At 41.7% G+C, this 21,164-nt stretch overlaps 7 protein-coding genes across 7 annotated transcripts; 5 read left to right on the plus strand and 2 right to left on the minus strand.

Moving 5' to 3' along the window:
• Positions 1–699: 699 nt before the first annotated feature.
• Positions 700–1,698, plus strand: MELLADRAFT_110190 (uncharacterized protein; the record flags this gene model as incomplete). Its single annotated transcript, XM_007414252.1, has 3 exons — positions 700–900; positions 1,264–1,528; positions 1,646–1,698. 3 exons carry the CDS (start codon positions 700–702, stop codon positions 1,696–1,698), a joined length of 519 nt encoding a protein of 172 aa, XP_007414314.1.
• Positions 1,699–2,008: 310 nt separating this feature from the next.
• On the plus strand, positions 2,009–5,494 carry MELLADRAFT_110191 (uncharacterized protein; the record flags this gene model as incomplete). The annotated part of the gene is made up of 4 exons (XM_007414253.1): positions 2,009–2,051; positions 2,601–3,107; positions 3,957–4,116; positions 4,996–5,494. 4 exons carry the CDS (start codon positions 2,009–2,011, stop codon positions 5,492–5,494), a joined length of 1,209 nt encoding a protein of 402 aa, XP_007414315.1.
• Positions 5,495–6,249: 755 nt separating this feature from the next.
• On the minus strand, positions 6,250–9,216 carry MELLADRAFT_66379 (uncharacterized protein; the record flags this gene model as incomplete). Its single annotated transcript, XM_007414340.1, has 2 exons — positions 6,250–6,987; positions 7,231–9,216. 2 exons carry the CDS (start codon positions 9,214–9,216, stop codon positions 6,250–6,252), a joined length of 2,724 nt encoding a protein of 907 aa, XP_007414402.1.
• Positions 9,217–12,333: 3,117 nt separating this feature from the next.
• MELLADRAFT_110193 (uncharacterized protein) lies at positions 12,334–13,369 on the plus strand (the record flags this gene model as incomplete). The annotated part of the gene is made up of 5 exons (XM_007414254.1): positions 12,334–12,400; positions 12,624–12,718; positions 12,813–12,931; positions 13,024–13,104; positions 13,180–13,369. The coding sequence occupies 5 exons, from the start codon at positions 12,334–12,336 to the stop codon at positions 13,367–13,369; spliced, it is 552 nt and encodes a 183-aa protein (XP_007414316.1).
• Positions 13,370–14,140: 771 nt separating this feature from the next.
• MELLADRAFT_72792 (uncharacterized protein) lies at positions 14,141–15,052 on the plus strand (the record flags this gene model as incomplete). Its single annotated transcript, XM_007414255.1, has 4 exons — positions 14,141–14,310; positions 14,376–14,457; positions 14,542–14,713; positions 14,812–15,052. The coding sequence occupies 4 exons, from the start codon at positions 14,222–14,224 to the stop codon at positions 14,916–14,918; spliced, it is 450 nt and encodes a 149-aa protein (XP_007414317.1).
• Positions 15,053–16,895: 1,843 nt separating this feature from the next.
• Positions 16,896–18,938, plus strand: MELLADRAFT_72794 (uncharacterized protein; the record flags this gene model as incomplete). Its single annotated transcript, XM_007414256.1, has 3 exons — positions 16,896–17,090; positions 17,187–17,247; positions 17,352–18,938. 3 exons carry the CDS (start codon positions 16,937–16,939, stop codon positions 18,370–18,372), a joined length of 1,236 nt encoding a protein of 411 aa, XP_007414318.1.
• A 1,055-nt stretch (positions 18,939–19,993) lies between these two features.
• On the minus strand, positions 19,994–21,035 carry MELLADRAFT_110196 (family 10 glycoside hydrolase; the record flags this gene model as incomplete). The annotated part of the gene is made up of 5 exons (XM_007414339.1): positions 19,994–20,115; positions 20,251–20,436; positions 20,541–20,576; positions 20,652–20,786; positions 20,858–21,035. The coding sequence occupies 5 exons, from the start codon at positions 21,033–21,035 to the stop codon at positions 19,994–19,996; spliced, it is 657 nt and encodes a 218-aa protein (XP_007414401.1).
• Between the last annotated feature and the right edge of the window lie 129 nt (positions 21,036–21,164).

Consider the following 21,164-nt stretch of genomic DNA (forward strand, 5'->3'; position numbering starts at 1 on the left):
ATTTGGAGTTAAGTCGCGACCCCAAATCTACAGTCGCATCATGAGTTGTTTGCAGCATCCTTCATGACTTAGAAGCCACTGACAAAGAGCCTTTCACGCTTTTAATTTATGAATGTAGATCGACTGATCAGAAACTTCCATGAGTCAGTCCCACATTTCTCCTTTTGGCAATTACCTGAGCTACATGACAACCAAACAATGGTTCAGGGTCACAGATCAGTATCTATGATTTTGCTGGTCAATGTGTTACTTGGACCGAATTCTCAATGGGTCAAACAAAGGAAAACAGTCGATGGTAATCACTTACACGTGTATGCTTGCCATCCAGGATGTATAAACAAAGAAGGAGGGAGAGACACGATATATAGAAAGGCCTATGTTGCTCCTTGATGTTGATTTTTTCATCTTCCATCAACTTGCCGTGCTTTTTTTGTTGGTCTTTTTCGCTTTTATTGCTGGCTCTTCAAAAGAGAATCATCATATAATTAGTAGCTGATATTGCCTTTACCATCAAAGTCTTTGTTGACCAAGCAGTCCGCAATCTCGTCTTTCTTCTCTCCTTTCATCTTGTCTGGTCATTTGATAAAGTTTGAAGTGTGTTATGTTGTCTTTGTTTTTCTACTAACATACATGCTGATCATTTGTTTGGAAATTTTTGATGATCTTTGATTTCATGGATAGACCTTCAGACTCGCCGTCATGCCACCAAGAACACGTAACCCCACTTCAGCAAATGCCTCACCCCTCAGTCCGCCTGCCGAAGGTCCAAAACTTGGTCAAACCTCTCCTCTTGCATCGGCCCAACGTTTCCGACGTCCACCTCCAGAAGACCCGGTGGCTGCCAAGGTTCAATCTCTTGCGACAGAGGCGCGAATCTTTCTTACCTACGACTTTGACTCTGTCAGCCACAAGCCTTTGAAGTTACACTGCTATAACATTATATACCTTTTCAATCCTGCTACGAAGAGTCGACCTGGTGATAAAAAAGATGCACTCAAGAAGGTCCTTATTGACGAAGTGCGCCCCCTCCTCAAACCGTATCTCTTACCTCCTCCTTCTGCGCCTATGGATACGGATGCAACAGACCTCGATTTTGACCCACTGAGCCGCAAAACCACTCGCCCGATGCTTGTGAAAGCAATTGCAAGCAAGTCACCCAAAACCGATGTATCGCCCGGTGCCACTATCGATGATGTTTTAATTCTATACAAGACTTAAGTCGACCCTCACCTTAAACTTCCTGCAAGTGATTGCTTCACAAAGAGGCCTCGGACTGTCCCTATCAACAGACTCAAGAGTGAAAGTATGGAGGACATTCTTCTTTCTTTGCGATATTTTGCACCTCGAGTGTTTGTACGTTCATTGGCTATGAATAAGGGCTGCCTTACGGACCTATATATCAAGTTTGTTCACGACGGGACTCCTAATAGTCCCCTTATCCTTGGGTATCATTACACCCTTTTGGATTTGACCGCATTGGATTTTGTAGGGGACTCTATGGAAGAAGACAAAGAGGAGCATGCAAAGTGTAAGCTTCAGACTTCTTCATACGTCTTCTGATAAATTTGCTTTAGTATTCAGCAGAAGAACTGACTGGATATGCATTTGTATTTGCAGAAAACCAATCATGTCTAATGATCTACAGCCACACTGTTCACAGTTGTCAAACAAGCACTGATTTCATCAGAAGTTTCTTAGTTTTCATACGCTCATGACCCCAGATAAAGATGTCTTGTATTTTTAATCGTGCAGTATTTGTGTTCGCTCACACTTTTCTTCCACCTTTTTTAAATTTGGACTCAACCCTTACTCCTATTCAAGAGACTCCCTCATCATGCCTTTTTTTTGAATGTCCGATCATATATATTACATTAAAACCCAAAAATAAATTTTTCTTTGATTTTTTTTTCTTCTTTTAAAGGTCTCATATACGTTAAAACACCCCAGAATTATCTCGACTTTGTATTATCATCCGTGAAATTGATTGTTGCTTGATTGCTGTTCTCGAATGCCTCCGCAAAATCAAATCAAACAAGTCCATCGAGTTGTGTGTACGTGTGTTGCTTACAAATGTTCTCAGGAAGAATATCCCGACGCCAACGGAACCTACCACCCTGGGGTTGAGGTTTTGCCCGAGACACGTGCTGCTCACCAACGCGCTGATTTTTGAAACAGCTTACCAAAATCACCTCGTACCCCAACCCACTCAAACAAATCATCAATCAATTCGGCTCAAGATAACCTGCTGTCGCCTTTGAGACAATTACGTATCACCTCATTACCTTCTACTCCGCATAATGATTGACATCCGGATGACAAACATCCTCACGGAAGATCCTCAATAGATCGTTCAGGTCGCTCAGATGACGAAATGTTCAACCAAGCGCCCGAGGTAGAGTCACCAACAATCCCTGCAACTGATTCTCTTCCCAAATCACGGTCCAAGTCCACCAAAACGTGCTCTGAGGCAGCCTTGGCAAAATCTTCAGGTCAAACGGTGTTTGATTGTGGTTGGTAGCTTTTTCAGTATACCGTGTTAGTCAAATATCTCATGACTGACCGTACTGATCTGTTACACAATTACTTTTTACTGTTTCCAGATCACTTTCATGAATCCGATTTGAAATCAGCAAATCCACTTATTCTTCATGCAGCTCTCACTGCTTCCATTCTCGACGTATTCGGACAATCCTCAAATTCAATCACGAAATGGATCCTTGATATCCAGACCATCACGATTGAGCTATCTACAACACATGGAATCTTACCTACAAAGTCACCGATCCGTCAGATTCTTCCTGAAGAAGCTGCCACTCTCAAGAAAATTCCTAGCTCAGCTACAACAACTTTCCGATGGTTAGAGCTCGATCCCGTCCTACAATATCTGAATTGCTGTTCCTCGTGCTTTGCGATGTACCCCGAGAATCGAGCACCATCTCACTGTCATCATTGTATTGCAAATATCCCGGGTGGACCTTCCGATTCTGTTGATCCAAACGACAACACCCCTTCTCTTCCTTCAGAAGACAACGAGCCAGAATTTTCAGACTCGATATGTGGCGAGCCTCTATTCAAATATATACGTGGTGTACAGAAGCCTGCTCGCCGTTACGCATTTCAGAGCCTCTCAGATTGGATTGCGCGTCTCCTCTCTCGACCTCGAATCAAAAAAGAGCTTGAGGTTTCAGCAGCAGAATCTTCGAAACCTTTCGATCCAACCGCCAATATACAAGACATTTATCAGTCTCGACTATGGAAGGAGTTCCGCGGTCCAGATTGGAGCCAATTTACAAGTAATAGCAGTAACTTAACCTTTGCTCTTTTTGTGGATGCAATCAACCCATTCGGTAATAAAAAAAGTGGGCATCACACTTCTATCACATTTGTGATTCTTGTTTGTTTAAGTCTCCCTCCCGATCTTCGACATCAACCCGAGAACGTCTTTGTAGTGGGGATCGCTCCCGGACCTTGTGAACCCTCGCTCGAGCAAATGAATTGGATCCTACGACCACTTGTCACTGAACTTCAAGTCTTGTGGTCAACAGGCTTACTCGTCTCTCGAACTCACGAATACCAGGATGGACGTCTTATCAGAGCGGCATTGTTAGTTTTTGTTGCCGATATTCCATCTCTCCGCCGCTGCCTTGGATTCCCCAGCGCTACTGCAACTTTTTTCTGCTCGTTCTGTCTCCTCAAGAAAAACGAAATCAACAACTTTGATCAAAACTCGTGGGAACCTTGTACGTGGTGTCAACATCACAAATGGGCATGTGAGGCCCGTGATGCTAAGACAGTTAAAGAACGCAAAAAGATATTCAAAACACACGGATTACGCTACTCAGTGCTCATTGAATTAGATTATTGGAATATCATTGATTATCACGTTGTAGATTCAATGCACAACTTACTTCTAGGTCTATCCTCTTGGCATGTTCGACGTTTTTGGGCGATGAAAGATCTTCAAAATGATGAAGAGAAGCTACCACCGATTAGTACTGTCGAGCTTCTGAAGCTTGTCGCTGAGCACTCAGAACCTTTACCCCGTGTTCGCAATTCAACCGTACTTGATTCAGAAAGAGACCCCGAAGGATTGGATCAAAATCTCAACGATATTGAGTTTTCAAATGATACATCATCAAGCGATCAAGAATTCAATCCCTTCGATGACTCTGGGTGGAAGGGAGAATGGAATCCCCCACCCCTCAAGGAGATCATCTTTGATGCTACAGTACTTCGTCACATCAACTCGATACTCCCCAAGATGCATACTCCGACTTGGATCAAACGTCCCATTCCCGTCTTAGGTAAAGCATCGTTTGGGAAGCTGAAAGCAGACGAATGGAGAAGCTTGATCACCTTGCAGCTTCCATTGGTATTAATCCCAATGTGGTCAGGCAAAGATCATATCAAAACCTCACTCCTAAAGAATTTCATCCACTTAGTCTCGGTTGTGAACTTAGGACTCAAACGTGTCATTAATTCTACTCACATCAAATATTACCCTTATCACATTCGAAAATATTTGGAAGGGTCTGTTTTACTTTTTCAGCACTGCAAGCTTGCTCCCAATCATCACATTTCTGTCCACCTGGCCGATTGTCTTGAAAAATTCGGACCGGTGCGTGCATGGTGGTCATTCCCCTTTGAGCGGTTAATGGGACAGATCCTTAAGGCAGAACACAACAATCATATCAGTAAGCAAGTCTTGGATTCATTATTCCTTTTTTAAAATGGAGCTTCACTGACCACTCTGTCTCTATTTCTTATTGTAACAGCTGAGCTTGAGATAACCTTTCTGCATAAATTCTGCCGTGCATCAAATCTTTCGGCTTTGATCGAAGATGATAAACTACCTGAGACTCTAAAACCGTACACTTCACGACTTCAAGCCTTATACAGCCCACTGTTGCGAAGGCCGCGTCGACCATCAAATTCCCAGCTTTCCCCTCTTTCGAATGACGTCCTCAACCTACTTGTTGATTATCTGAACAACAGTAAGAAAGAACCATGTGTATGGCGCCGCCCAGATGAGTGGGCCTTACTGAGCAAGAGCGACTCAATTGGCTATTCTCCTGTAGCCGCTCGTGCTCAATTCTATAAACAGGTTGAACACACTGACGGACTAATTTCTACGTTCACTCAAAACCCCGATAATTGCTGCATCTATTTCAAGGACTCAAAAGGTTCTGATTGCTTTGCTCGAGTATATTCAATATTTTCCCATAGTAGGACTTCGGTACCATCTGGAATTGCTACTGATACATGGCTCCATGTACAATGCTTCCCCCATTTACCACCCACGCATCGTAATCCTTTTGACTTGACTCACCCGTCAGAAGTACAGTGCGCATTGAGATTATGGAGTTCTACCGAGCAGAAAATAATCAAGCTAAATGAGGTGATTGCTCAGTGTGTATGGATCATGTTCAAACCAGGGGAGATGGATCAGAATGTGGATGTATCTACAATAGGCTTCATTATCTTAAAACACTAATTGTATATACTCTTTTGAATTCAAGCCATCTCAGTTTTTTTCTTTATGAACTTAATCAAGACTTTGGAATGAATATAGTATTGGATTGTTTCTTCAACCCTATGCAAGATGGATCATCCATTGAGATCTCAAGATCTCTAGAAATTTCAAGTACGTGCATATGAATGAAAGTGTAAGAATAAAGAAACACAGTGATACCACCTGCCAGTGAGAGTCACTTGACATAAATCATGTAAGCTTTTGCATCCAGTACTAGTTGTCCTGCACCTCAGACCTATTGACTGCCTGGGTTGTCAGTGAACATTCCATACCACACTGATGTTTGTTTTCTGATCATAAGAGTTCAGAAAATGATCAGAGTTTTCTAAATCCAAAGACTTTAGTAAACTCCATGGTATATTAGTCATATGGCGTAGTGTGTATAGAGCTCACAGAACTGGACCAACATACAATTGAAATTTATGTTGCATAAGTCTCTACATCTCAAAGGAACACAACTTTGAGCTCGAGATGCAAACGAAAAATGAAAACAATGATCTCCGAATGTATGGTAATGGAATTTTTGATTACGGTAAAAAAGGATAGACAAAATCCAATGGCAAAACAAACTTCTTTCCTTGATCAGAATGTCATAGATTGATTCTCTATGTAATGCATGCATTCTGAAACTAAATTACATCCCAAAAGAGCAACTTATGTAGCGTGGGGGCAACATATGAATGATAAAAATGGATTGAAATACATTATAAAACATTCTACTTGGTTTGTTTCTTTCTTCCTTGAGTTGTCAAGTGATTTGATTCTTCTGTTGTTCTGCGTTCTCCAAACGAAGGTGATTGGACTCCCAATTTTCTTTTTCTTTTTTGTTCGTTTTCGTAATCCCTGGAAATCAACAAGCTTTTCCAATTTTGAAACTCTACTCTAGACTCCTTGAGATGCAGGAATTTAGTGATAAGGTTGGCTGAAGCTGGGCCCTCTTCGACTTTACGAAGACGTGGATCTAAGAAATGATTGAGTTCTAAGGCTGATTGTTGAGCTCTATCAATTGGAAGGGATTTCTGAAAGGGTTCTTGGGTCAACAACAGTGGCAGCTCGTCTAATTCATGAGGTTTACTTGAGGAAATCGATGGCGGAGCAAAATTCCAATCAGTGATACTCAAGCGAACATAAGGGCTTGGATGATGGAGGGATTCATGAGGGTTATGGTCTTTGTTTTGCTCCGTAAAGAGTCTGATCCGAGTTGCTTTAGAATTCCAACACTCCCAGAGGTCGGCTTCCGCATGTTTGGCCGGGATGACATTCCCATATCCTAATTTCAGGTCTTGCTTCCAGATTGAAAAATGCCTTTCGACAAACGATCGAAGATACTCTGTGGATGCGCGGTGAAATGTGGCATAATAAGTTGTATGGTCGTGAAGTGACAGGAATATACGAGCCAATGTGCCTAGAGGTCGTTTGTTGCCAGTTTGGTGCAATTGCTCTGTTTCTTCTGCCTCTGGTATTGATAGATCGAGCAAAGAAGCAAGCACATCTGTATGCCACATCAAAAAATTAACAAGCTTTGCGGGATCTATACTTGTGGGGCTCATTAGGAACTCTCGATGGTAAGCTACAAGCATAACAGTGCTGATTCTGATGATTTTTTTCATGATGCCAACTGATGGCTTACGCAAAATGATAAAATAAACAAACGGAAGGATGATTTCTTTGCCCCAGATGGCGGTAGCTTCAACGACTTGATCGGAGTTGAGCGATTTTCCCAATTCTGCCAATATGCCCACTGTATGATATTTTGCAAGGATTCTTGCAGCCCTTGAATATGCTTCCAAGGGCTCATGGGTCATGATAAAGTCCAGCTGTTCACTTTGTTCAACATTTGGGGAGTGATGACCATGAGTTTTAGGAAGGGGAAGAGATGATTGACCTGTGCAAGGCTTCAAGTTATCTTCTTTTGGTTTCGATTTGGTTTTGATTTCTTGTAATAGGCGATAAGACAAGTCTTCAGGTGAAGTTTCTTGATCTGGAGTGACATTCTTTCTGTGACGGGTTCCTAATTTTCGATTTGTGTTCCCAGGCTGCCACGTACCCCAGTCAAAGCTTGCCCAGAATTTTTGGACCTCGGATTCAGACTGATGGAGATCCAGTAATTTAGAAAGGAGTTTGACTGAAGTAGGATTTTCTTGAACTCCATGAGCAGGTGCATATACACGAATGAAATAATCAAGTGCTACGCTCCACTTGTGGACTCCATCGATCTTGAGAGGTTTCCGGGGAGGACCCTGAATAGTCATCAATCGAAGATGGTCCAACAAGAGCAGGCTGTTGTGGTTTGACTCCAATGGGAAGGGATTGTCTTGTTGACCTATCAGTCTGATCTGAGCAGCTTTCTGTATCCAATGCTCCCATATGCCGAAGGGCCCGTCGTGTCCCGGCATCCAACTCCCATATCCTGCCTCCACATCCTGCTTCCAAGCCAACAAAAGGTTTTCTGTAAATAACCGGCGAACACTTCGATTTGACCGGATAAACGTGTTTGTATGAACTTGCGTGTCATGAAGTGAGAGGAACGTGCGTGACAATGGATGTATATTTCTTCTTCCACCAAACAGAATGGCTTGTTCTTTTCCTTCTTGCTCGGTTACTCGTGAATCTATCAAAGGATCTAACATCAAATAGAAGATTTCCATATTCCAGATTAAAAAATTCATAAGTTTTGGGAAGTCAATCTTTTTGGAGTCCGTAAGAAACTCTCGATGGTAAGCTGCCATGTAAACCGCCGTGATTTTCATGGTCCTTCTCATCATTTCAACCGAAGGTTGACGCAAAATTATGAAATAAACCAAAGGGAGAATTGTTTGTTCAGTCCAAATTAAACTTGCTTCCTCCAATTGATTCTCATCTAGTATTTTCTGTGATTCTTCCAATATCTTGTCTTTGTGTAATTCTGCAAGGATTATTGCTGCATTTGAAAAAAGCTTCACAGGTTCATGGACAATGAAGCTTTCAATGTCAACTGCCTCAATTTTGGGTAATTCCAAAGAATGATCTTGCTTCTCACCCCTATTGGGAGATGATGATTCACCTGGAAGAGACTCCACAAGTAGACCTTTTTGTTTTGACAAAACATTGCCAGTTGGTCTGTTGTGTTGTTCACTTGTAATTGGACCTTCTGAAATATCTGCTGTGGATGTAGAAGTTGTTGGATCATGTGTGTCATGTGATGCTAATCCATAGGTGTTTTGGTGAGATACTCCAGGATTGTCATCCCAGAAATTGAAGTCGGGTACCTCAGGTGAAGTTTGCGCTGGTGCAGACTCCAGGGCTGCCCAAATTTCATCGTAGTTTGAGAGTAGATCTCTTTGGTTTGACAGAATATCATGAGTTGGTTTGTGATGTTCTTCACTTGTAATTTGGCCTTCTGAAGGATGTGATGTTGATGTGGGTGTTGTTAGCTTGTGTGTCTCATGTGTTGCAATTTCATATGGTTTTGGGTGAGATAATCCAAGATTGTCATCCCAAAGATTAGAGTTGGGTACATCAGGTGATATGTGTGCAGGTTCCGGCTCTAGGACTTCCATGATTTCATCATAGGTGAAGTAAAAGTCTTCTGGAGGTATAGAATCCAACTGCTCCACAAAGTGTGAATGTGTATAGGGCATCCAGAGGGCAAAGACACATATCAAAGAAAATGCTGATTGAGGTGTGATTTGTTGAATGATCATTTTCCAGAGATATGAGGCAAAATTGAAGTGCACAGATAGAATGTTGAGGAAAGTTCAATCATCTCTTATACAGAATTTATATCACATTGTCTACCTCTTCCCCAAAGACTTGGTCAAGTTATTGGTTTTGTGTTTCAATCCACATCAGCTTGGATGTTTCAAAGATAAGACAGCATACAGACTGTCTGAAAAATGGACTGCAGGTGCTATACCATGTGTGGAATTGGTTCCAGAGTCCGCAGCAATCCAGTATTTCAACAAAAAAATTCTCCTGTGTCAGCAATTGATGAACCTGCTATCCACTTTACCTCCAACAACACAACTGTCTGATATAGGTGAGATGTGATTCTGTATTTTATGATAGAATTCATTGGTTCTATGTTTGATGGACATATTCTTCTGTTGCCATATGTGTATTACAACATCTTTCCCAGATGCCATAGTGACTGGTAAAAAAATCCTTATAGCAAAAATGATGTTTCACACCTCAGGATCATCACACCACAGGATCTGTAACTTGGATCATTCAAGATATACTGTCCATCTCAGTCAAGGGCTGTTACTGCTGAACCTTACCCCAGTGAATCTCTGGGATCTTCAGGTCTCCTATACTACCTCCAGGATAGTTTGAAACAGCTAGTAGAGGTGAGGGTAGAGTGGGGCGGCCTCCTAGGGAAGGACCACTACCAGGCCCCCAACCAGGCCCATACTTTGCAGCTTTGCCAGGTTTGTGTAGTACACTATAAGCTCCCAAGATACCAGTCTTAGCCTATCAGGACAGTGGGTAGAACTGCAAGGCATGGTAGAGAGCTCAAATATTTTCTTTGCTAAGATTTCAGAGTGGAGTCTGTGAGAGACTAGCAAACGGAAACACCAGGATTTTCAGTGCTAAAATTTCTGCTGCACATTCTTGTATTCCCACACTCTGCTATCCACCTAGGCCACAGTTTTGATTGTGACATGCCAAGCCTCTTTCACAGCCCCTTGCCTTCAATGGAAAATGCCCTACATCTTGAGGCTTTTGGTGTGGAACTACCATCAAAGTGCCTGAAGCACCTACATGGAGCAAGATGCAGCACTATATGTCTTGATCAAATTTAACTGACCACATTTTAACACATGCTACCCTTCAAGGAACAATGCATGATAAGGATCTTGTTCCATCAGGTAGCTGATCCTGTGTTATGATCCCAAGTCACAGATCAAGGGAGGAAAACTCACAGGCCATGGCACTTAGCCACCTAGAGAGGCTTTTGTTCCTTGTATTATTGTCCCTCTGCCTCACGCTACAATATCTGTTATACACAGATTGTCCGCACTGTACCTTTGTCCCAAGCATCACAAGGCAATCCCCCAGACCAGGTCCTAACACCCTGTATCTTTCCTGTAATGAGGGTCTGCAAGTTACAACCCAAGACACACTTGCTAGTTGATTTTACAGTAGGGTGTGGATACTTTACAAAATGTCAGTGTCGCTAGCTACCCTGGCTATGGACAAGTAATCATCTACCTTCATGGAATCACTTTGCACCTGTAGCAAGAGGGTCATGGTTCCTGTTGATATGTTGGTTATTGGTGGTCTCTACACAGTGCCACATAGTCAATGAAGATTCAAATTTTGAGTCATGATATAAACTAGCTGTGGGTAAATATATGAGAATTCTTCATAAAAATTCTTATTCTATACAACTCCTTGATACACAAGACATCATGAGCTGATCAAAAATTGAGATAATTACAATCACCAGTCACTCCCTTAACTGAGTGCCCGTAGTTCAAAACTTTTCCCTTGCAAGCCTGGGTGCGTGGAGAGAGAGAGAGACTTGGGTGTTCTGGGGCTTACTTGGTGAGCAAGTATGGGGTTCAAAATTTAAGTTGAGCTTGAAGTTTTTCCAACACCTTGAAAACTTGTAGTTCCTATCAATCAAGCCCCTGACCCATTTCCAGTGGAGCTACCTGTAAGTATTCCCAGCAAATCTGTCTATTCAGATTTTTATTATCTCACTCTCAGCTTGCCTTCAGGCAAGAAATGAAGTTTTTGAAAGTTTGAAGTTAGTTTTGGGCAATAATTGTATTCTGGAAACAAAAAAGACAAAAGACCTCAATGATGCGGTCTTCTTGATCTTGAAAAAGGACTCATACTTGATTGATGAACTTTGTACAAAAGTCAAAATTGTCCATTTTATTGAGATAAGGATTATCTTAATGTTTCAATTACACCATATGCAAGGCTGTATGGTAGTACATAGGGCTTTTCAGATCCCTGCTTGCCCACCAAAAGTAGGCAATAATACACAAATCCCTCTCCAAGGTACCAAGCCTGCAACAGTTAAACAAGCCCTGCAAGGATTTGAGGCTTGCGTCAAGTTAATAGTCACTCCTTATTGTAAACACAGATGTGGATTGAAATAGGCTTGTTGGTGACAGAGACCAAGTGTCTTCTTGCAGAACAAGACTTGAGCAGAAGGTCATAAAATAAACAAGTACCAAACTCCACTAATGATGTTAATTAATCATTAGATTAGGTGCCTTGATGTTGGATTCCCCACCTACCCATGACAAATTCCATTGCAGATATACTGTTGTCCTTTTACCTCTGGTAATTGGTGCTCTCAATATTTCATTGGCATGGAATGAGACTATCCTTTGGAGAAGTTCATTTATATTTTTTTCAATTCCACATAACTCCTAGAGAGGGTTTGCCACACAAGCTCTAGCTTCATGGACAACAGCAGGGATTTGTTGATGAAAGTAGCGGAGTGACTTGGTAAAATTCTCAACAAGTTTTGTGCACCTAAGACATCCCAGAAGGAGTTCCTTGAAGGCATCAATAACCCTCCTCAAGACCCTCCAGCCCATCCTGCAAGAGGCGCGTGCCTATGTCAGATATGATGAGTTGTAGGGGCGCGCCAGCGACGTCTAATCTGGGACGCATTTGTTTGCGCTTCACGCCAGGCGCTCGGACGAGTGGACCGAATCCACAGGATAAGCTGTTCGGACTCGGCTCGGAGCGTCTCGACGCGTGGTCGGACTCGCCGCCCGCCACGATGACAAGAAGCTTTGTTTGAGTTCATGCTGCAAAGCTTTACCCAACATTATAGAAAAGTTATATTATAGATGTCTCCTATCCAGCCTCACCCCAGCCTCACTGCTTCGACCTCCTTGGCTTCCTCCACAGAAAACGGTGAGTGTGATCTTACAAGCTGTCTCCAACATAAGGTTCAGCGCATATACCTTCATGATGGTGCAGCACTGGTTGCTAGGATGATGACCTATGATGACGTCACTCTAGATGAAGAGACGAACAGATTTCTATCCTGCTTATACAATTTTTGGTCAAGGAACTTTGAATGCTGTTTGATTTCTGATTTTTGACGTCCTCTATCCTCTTCTATTCTCATCGAAAGAATCATCAGCATCATCAGAAACGCATTATCCTCTCACTTCCCTTAGTAGGGAAACTTATCTTACCCCTCAAAAAAAGAAAGTTACCGCATTCCAAGTTGAGTGAAGTTTGCAATAAATATCTTCTAAAATCGAGTCATTTTATTGAAAGTTTTGTGAGATCTGGGTTTAATTCACGTATATTTACATAGTGGAAAGTATATGATTTAGCTATACGTATACCTCTTGGAAAAGTCACGACTTATGGAATCCTTGCTCAGTTACTCACTTCTAACTCTTCTGGTGTCAAGAGAGGAGGTGCTCAAGCTGTGTTCGTGTCCAATTATCTGTCTTTCTATATTTTCGAAAGTGTGTTAACAATTCATTCTTATCTATGAATATCCCTTTTTGTTTCACAATCAGTGGGAATGCTCTTCGATCAAATCCTTTTGCTCCGTTTGTACCCTGTCATCGTGTGATCAATGCTGATCTTTACATAGGAGGGTAAGTAATAGATTAGAACTCGAAGGAAGATGAGCTTAGAAGTTGAACCTGACGCTTTCAATGACCTCTTTATAGTTTTTTCGGTGATTATGGAGTGCCTACAACTGGTTCGAGTTCAAGTTCAAGTAAAAAACGAGGAGTGAAACAAAAAAGTACCACAAATCATGTTCATCGTAAGATTGAACTGTTGAAATCTGAAGGCATTCAAGTTGGAGGTAATGGAATGATTTTAGGGATCACGACTGATGAGTTGTGGCGCGGTTGAAAGAACGAGGTCCCTGTGAAAAAGTTGATTGAAAGATGCAAGTCAAACATGTGTATTGGCGCGACTCCGAGGTTGATGACGCGTTCGCCAAAGTGATGATTTCGTTTTTGACCTGATGCTCGATCATGAGCCATATAACTAGAGAGTACTAGAGGCTGAGCTCAGGCCAACCTCGCTCGGTCACATGATTTAGCGGGATTCATCGACAAACTCCACAGAGAGGACCCTGTTTCTCCTATGGATGCGTCTGATTTAAAATCCGACATGTTTCTTCAATCTTTATGGGTCATGGACACACCGCATTGTGGTTTTATGATGGCTACAGTGGTGCAACGGATGCGTCTAGATAAGAGCTTTTGGATGAACCAACTTTCAGCTCTTTAGCACTACTGGCTCCTGATATATCCTGATGTACCAGCCAAAATCCAACGATCGGACTTTGACCTCGGAGGTCAAGAAGAATTTTGCGCTTTTGCGTTTTACGTCGCAGTGAGCCGAGTGCATCTTTTGCAGTGCTCAAGACCTTGAAGGAGTGACTGGTGTGTAGTGCAGAGCCCACAAACTCACAACCGGGTCACATCAGACGCATCCGTAGAGGAAAGGCGATCCGGCGAAAGCCTGGGTCCTCCACAGAGCTGAAGCACCAATGGATTGTACCTGTCTGATCTAAATTCGACCACTCATCAGTTACAAAGTTGACCACTCACATCGCACGGACGGTCACCTACAAAAGGAACTCTCGCACCAACATGTTCAGAACATAAATACCTTGACTTTCTCGTCTATTTCTCGGATCCATCATTCATTCAGGTCCAATATTCTTTCGCATCCAATACATCCCACTCTTTCACAATGTTGTCGATGTTGATCAAGTCCTGTCTGCTATTTACCGCTGCACTTGTCCAATCTCAATCATATCTTGATCAAAGCATCACATTATAGTAAGTGACCTTGATCATCCTTTTAGTCTGGAGTCCTTCATTGATTAGAAAACCTTCGAACCTAGTATCACCGAACCTGCTTGCGACTCTTACAAATGCGAAGTTCAAAAAAGTACTGGTGATAAACTGAAGATCAATTGGTTAAATGTTAGTGAAGGACGTTTTGTTGTCTGAATCAGTTGTTTCTTTCATCTTTAACACCAATCATAATGCTCGATTCTTTTTGCACAGCCACCATCAGGAAATGTGATGATTGTGTTAGAAGGTACAACCAATGAACCTCCTTTTACGATTGCTAAAAGCGTTCCAGGTACTACCAGTGGTTGTTATAAAGGTGATAATGGTAAACGTCCTTGCGGTCAATTTATCTATACCCTTTCGCAAAAAATCCGTTCTGGAAAATGTAAGAAAACTTCCTAATTTTTTCTATTCAGTTATATATTTGGATTTTGTTTGATCAGCCTATATTGATTGTATAATGAATGGATTTTTCTTTTCCAGATTCTGTGGCGGTACATTCTATCGACCATCCTGAAAGCGTTGGATATACTGATGTAATTCAAATCTCTAATTATCGAAAGATGAAGCGAACAGTTTTACCTATTTAACAAGAAGAAAGTTTTCTTTAGAGATAGTCTTTTTGAGCCATTTCGAATTCTTTCTCATTTGTTTTCATTCATTTATGTTGTTCGCTAGGCCTTTCATGATGACGAAATATTAGCGCTCTCCTTTACACCTGTCTTGAACAACCTACATAGCTTTGCCAGGATGATTCATTATCGCTCACTATGTATTTGACACTAAAAGGCCCGTTTGTGAACATGGAAGCGACAGAGAGATACACACACAGATTATGGAAAGACCTTCCACCACCGTCCAGGTAATGAGAAATTGACTCCATCCTCCCATTCCGATGACTATATAGTGATTTTATCAGAGGATGATTGATGTTCATAGAAAGTTTGAAGAAGATTCGGACGAAGGATTGAGTTCTCCGGTCACTCCACATTTTTGTGATTCCTGTGATCTTTCATTTGAAAATCTACGTACCTGGCGTATCGACTCCACCATACTATTCACATCAAGCTCATCGCTATATTACATGTCCCCCGAGGTATCCTGTGTTACATTGGAAAAGTAGTTCACTTAGATGCGTTTCAGGACATTCACATAACATTCCTCCACATGGAGAAGGATCAGAGATCAACAAAAATTTACATCTGACATAATTTATCTGGAAAGTTTGGTTTGAAGTTTGAACTTTTCATGGTATATGTTAGCGCTCGCCACTCCATTGCTCTGAACTCTTGATTGTTCTTGGCCGTGAAGTAAGGCTTTGGGGGTCTTCTGGTCATCGATTAGAATATCGTTAAATGTGAGATCTTGAGGTTGATCCGGATCGCATTCAATGAAGCTTAAAGCCAAAGACGGTTTATATGTAGCAGACAATACTCACAGTTTCCTGCCATTCTGCTGTGATAACCGTTCCGTGATGGCTGGGCACATGATCTGGAAAGCATCTTTCGACAGATTCTCCGGCGTTCACCAATTGTAGGTTGCACGAATAGTCTTAGATGATTGGATGTCCAGCGTTGTGGGTTCTCGGGTACCGATGAGCAATCAAAGTTTCACGATCATGAGTGAGTCTCGACAATTTTTGAGGCTTCTTGCTCAGCTTAACATCTCGTAGAGGAGATATAGCCTAGGTCCATCCCTTATATCACATCGGTACATCTTTGAAGCTGAAGTGTACAAATCTTTAGTACGTTGCCAAGCTCACGAAAGCATCATATATTCATTTCCGTTGATGAATTATATCCGGTGATATGTTTTGATGCTTGCGATTCCCTTACTCCAACACTATTTCTCGCCATCGACTCAAAGCTGGTACACTAGGAAAAGTATGATACGTAGCTCATCATGAGTCTTGCTAGTTTGTAGTGGATTCGCCGATATTGACCTTCAAATTGAGTCGATTCAGACCAAGCGGTTGTCCGCGTAAGAAAATTCATTTGTAGGTCGAGTTCCCGTGCATCATCCACATCCTCCGCTCTGTTCTCAAACCACATCAATTTGAGCGGTCTGGATGCTACTCTTTTGGATACGAATTCATCAACCTTTGCTACTCGGTAGCTTCAGCCCTTTAGGTTCGTTATCCTTCCGTTTTGATCAATTTTTTTCAGGTGTTTTTCACAGTTCGGTCCCGATTGATAGATCCTACTTACAGAAACATAGGGCAAAGAGACCACATACGACATCGCGGGCCATTGATTCTCATAGGGTGCATCGCGCGAGCTGACTTGGTGATTTGAGCTGCAATGCTGGTACGCTGTCACGATTCCATTTTCCAGGGAACGAGCTTAACTTGACTCAAATGAATCATTACAAGGGCTCTTCCCTCATTCCTTTTAGTATCATCCCTCTCACTCCATAGACCTTTGCTCGACCCTTCTACGTAGAAGTTGTAGATTTCTGTTACTCTCAAGTTTCACAAAGCGGACTTTTGCTTAGATTGATAATCGCGGCTTTGTAACTCAGTCTTCCAATTTAATCACGGCTTTTCGCTCACCCTCGAGAACATCACTCGACTTCCTCTCCATTCAAACCTGCTCAGGCTCTGCTACCCATGGATTTAACTGGAGCTCATTGCCCCGAGAGCTTCACTCCGGTAGAGGGCAGTAGCGCATCCTCGAAAAGAGAAGTTAAAGGTGCGCGAAGAGTCAGAAACGCTTGCTTGCAATGTCGCGAAAGAAAAATACGCTGTTCGCGGACTTACCCTTGTAAGTACTATTTTCAAGTCTGGCTACTTCGTTTTCTTCTTTGCATAATGTTTCTGTCAATGAACTGATGTATATGTCATATTCATATAACTCTAGGCAAAGGATGCGTCTCAAGGGGCGACGGAGAGGCCTGCGATTGGCAGGGTGGTTTCCCCAGGTAAATGTCCTTCATCGTGCTCTTCGCTCTAGATCTTGTGTCCAATATGATCTAACAAACTAGATTTCCATATAACATTTTGAATGTCTTCTTGTTCGAAACAGTGGTGACATTCCCGTTCAACAACAGCGTGTTGCAACACAGAGACGAGAATTTGATCAGATTTATGGCAGGATAATTGAAATCAAGAGTCTGATGACTAGCTTGATGCGACAAGATCCAAGCCTCAAGAATCGTATCGCAGAGTGGACTCAATATCATCCAGAGTTAAATGACATGTGGCAAGATTTATTGTATCCTAATCCTTTCTCGCAAGCTCAACAACATACGAGCTGTCCAATCGGATCAGAACTCTTGGAATGGGCTTTTCCTTCGCTTTATCCTCCTGATTCGGCAGCTAGCTTTGAGAGTTGCGCGAGTAGTGCCACCACTTCATCCACTTTTTACTCTCTAGGAAACGCGGGCTCTTCATCACCTCACTCACCTCGGACAGCTGGTTCTTTCCTCACCGAATCTGAAGCTACATCTCCTGTTCCTTTTCTGAAACCATGCAAAACGAGTGGTTACAAGTCTTGGCAGTATTTACGAGAAGCACCTTTCCCCTATCAACCTATTCGTCCAAGTGAAAAATTCTACAATGAACCTCGTTCGCAACACAACGCTCCTGCACATCACCCTTCACATGATTTCTCGCAATTCCAATTCTCACCTCAATTTTACTCACCAACTTATCTTCGCCCACCAAGATTTGAATTAGTCAAAGAGTCCTTCAAAGTTGGTGATGCAGGTATCGTGGATGGTCTTCAATCTATGGCCAATGTACATTCAGAACCCAGCACATCAAATCCATTCAGCACGACAATGCCCAACCAACGACAAAGTCTCGATGTCGCAGGATACTTCCAGGGAGACCCCAGCTTTTACGGAAGTCGACCGACACATAGAAGTCTTGAATTGACCTCAGCTCCTCAAGACAATACACTCACACCACGTAACGTGAATTGGCCAGCGCATGATAATCAAAGTTCAAATCCAGCTACCATGGGAATGGAGCTTGATATTGGTAAGTTATCCTTTGGTCAAGATTGTGGTACAGGTGCTGAAAATTTTCGAATCCGTGAGTAACTATAATCGTGAATCAGACATTCATACCACTCGTAAATAATTTCTAAACCTCTTTTGATGTTTTCTTGATGTGGTATTTTGCTTATTTTAGATCAAACCCAACCACAAGCGTATTGCCTAGAACCTCCATTACAATGGAATCAAACTCGATGATCATGTAATGAATATATTTCAATTTGGATATTAATAATCATCTTTGTGATCCTGTGTGGAACTGTTTGAATATAGTTTTTTTACGCTACCATATCAAATTATAGATCAAAACTTATATGTAACATGATTCATTTATTCTTCTCTTTGATGTTTTTTTCTTCATTCGGTTTCATCTATCATGGATCTGGAACATTACATGATAAATATCTCTCTTTCTTATCATTTTGGGACTAAGTTTTTTTTTCTTTTTTTTGAGTTCATGGACCTTAAATCTTTGTCATCTTTTTCCTAAATTTTGTTGAAACATTTAAGGAGATCGGCAAGCTTGTAATGCTTATTTATTTATGTGGCCTGTTGTACCTTTATTCTTATTTTTTTCAATAACAAACAATTAGTGATCTTTTTGAAATCTTAGTGTAAGCAATAGTTGGTATGTTCATCATTCTGAGAGCTTATAGACCAAAGATGCGTGAGGTATTGGTACCCTTACTTGTCATAGGCTCGCATTTAATGATAATCCTTTATTCTGAAATAAAAACCTGTGAGTAACGGGGGACAATCCATAAGTCTCTGAACTGGTCGTGAAGAATGTTTCTTCACGTAGGATGTGTCCTTTTCAAGTATTGCAATTCTGTATATGAATATGTACCCAATTGCCTCTATTCCTACGATTCCTACAATTCGTATAATTTTGTGCTGCTCAGTTCAGGTGAGTAAAAACCCTATGGGTATGGTCGATATAAGCCTTGAGAGGTTTGAGTGTATAACAATTTTTCCCACACAACCAACTGAATCATTTTTCTTCGTGTCTCATCCCCTCTTCCAATGAGCCGGTATGCTACTCGTAAGTTCGAGTGAGAATCTCTTGGTAAGGAAGCCTACCACGACCAAGTTCATAACAACTTTCATCACGCTGGTATGATTGTAGAGGTCATGGTACTAGCTTAATCAACAGTGTTCAATGTCCTAGAAACATCACGTCTCGCACGGCCACAAAAATGACTTTAAAGTGTCATGAAAAGTTCAGCTTGAAGACCTTACTACTCCTGCAAAAAAGTTCAGGGCCGTAACAATTGGAAATGGTACTTTTTCAATATCTCGATGTCTACGGGTAATTGTCCATATCACATCCATGCAGTTGCACACTGGAAACCTGTTTATTGAAATACCATTGGAGTTATCCAAAATTTCTCAGGGAATTTATCATCAGTCATTCATGATTAACTGAACCTCGAAAATCTGGTCGAACAGAGCAGATGTCTTTTAGACGTTCTCGCGGTGAGGTCAACTTTTGGATTCCATTGCAAAAAACTTGAGGACTGATTTGAATGAACCAAACTAGCTCGTGGAAGTTGAATTTACAGCCTTGGATGAATGTCAATTTTCATCTACATATATTCTTACATAATGAGTCAGTTTGATACGTTTTTCTCCATATCAACTTTAAATACAAGAGTGAGTCAGTCCTCTAAACTTTGGTTTCTTTTTGGGTGTCGTCTCTGTTCTTTCCCGAATCAAGTTCTTGTCGAACAGCTTTGAAGGCTTTCGTTGGCTTGTAATCGTTATCAAACAACAGTGCGTTTCCGTATCCTGATCACCCAATGGGAGATATAAACAAAGTAGCATATCAAATGAAGTCAGTTATTGTGGTACTTGTGTCGACATTAAATCGAAAGCGTTTTGATAGAACCAATACTGGTTCTCTCCCTCCGAAAAGAAACTTACCGGAGAATTCTTGTGGGATCCATGAATCCGGGTAGGCAACACCCCATACAATTATCCCTGGACACGATTTGAGCGCTTTGCAGATTTTGACTACTTTGACATAGTCTTCCACCTGTTGTTTCATATCTGCCTCTGAGGGTGGTACCTTCATTCTGATATCGAGTTCACTAATAGTTGTTTCCAAACCTTTAAACCAAAGGATGAGATGTCCGGTAAAAAAATAATAGATATCACGTTGAAGGGCGATCAGCAAAGGCTAAAAGAGTACGGAAGGGTAGCTCTGTGCTTACCCAAGTCGCCAAATCTCTTGAGATTTTGTTGCATGTCTGTCAAATCGTGTAGTTTTAATGGTCAACTCACTTCAAGACAGTTTTCAACATAAGCCTTGGTTTTCTGCTTACCATTAGGAACCTGTCCGACAATGAAATGAGCTTGGAATCCGACCCCATCAAGTAATTTCTTACTCTTTAATTTCTTTGCCAAGTTGTATAAAGCATCGGACTTCTTATTTTTACCTTCAACACTGAAATCATTTACTGTTCAGGTAGATTATAAAGTTAGGATTATCTCATCGTGGGTATCTTCACTAAACACGAATGTGACCTACTATATAGCTTGACCTTGGGATTAGCTTTTCGAGCAAATTGGAAAGCTAACTCGATGTAGTCTTCTCCTAGGGCTTTGTACCACAGGCTGTCTTTTCGGAACTCTCCAGATTCCCCAGAGTCCTCAAATACTTCGTTACATACGTCCAGGGTAACTATCTTGTCACCATAGCGCTCCATAAACTTCTTGGTATGGGTTTCAAGAGCCTCCGTCAAAGCCTTCTTGTCTAGACTTTTCAGATAATCTGGTGCTTGCCTATGCCTGTTAATTTGGGAGGTGAGAGGAAGTCGAAGGATGCGCCACAGGTG

Source organism: Melampsora larici-populina (genome assembly GCF_000204055.1).
Source record: "Melampsora larici-populina 98AG31 unplaced genomic scaffold MELLAscaffold_42, whole genome shotgun sequence".
NCBI lineage: Eukaryota > Fungi > Basidiomycota > Pucciniomycetes > Pucciniales > Melampsoraceae > Melampsora > Melampsora laricis-populina.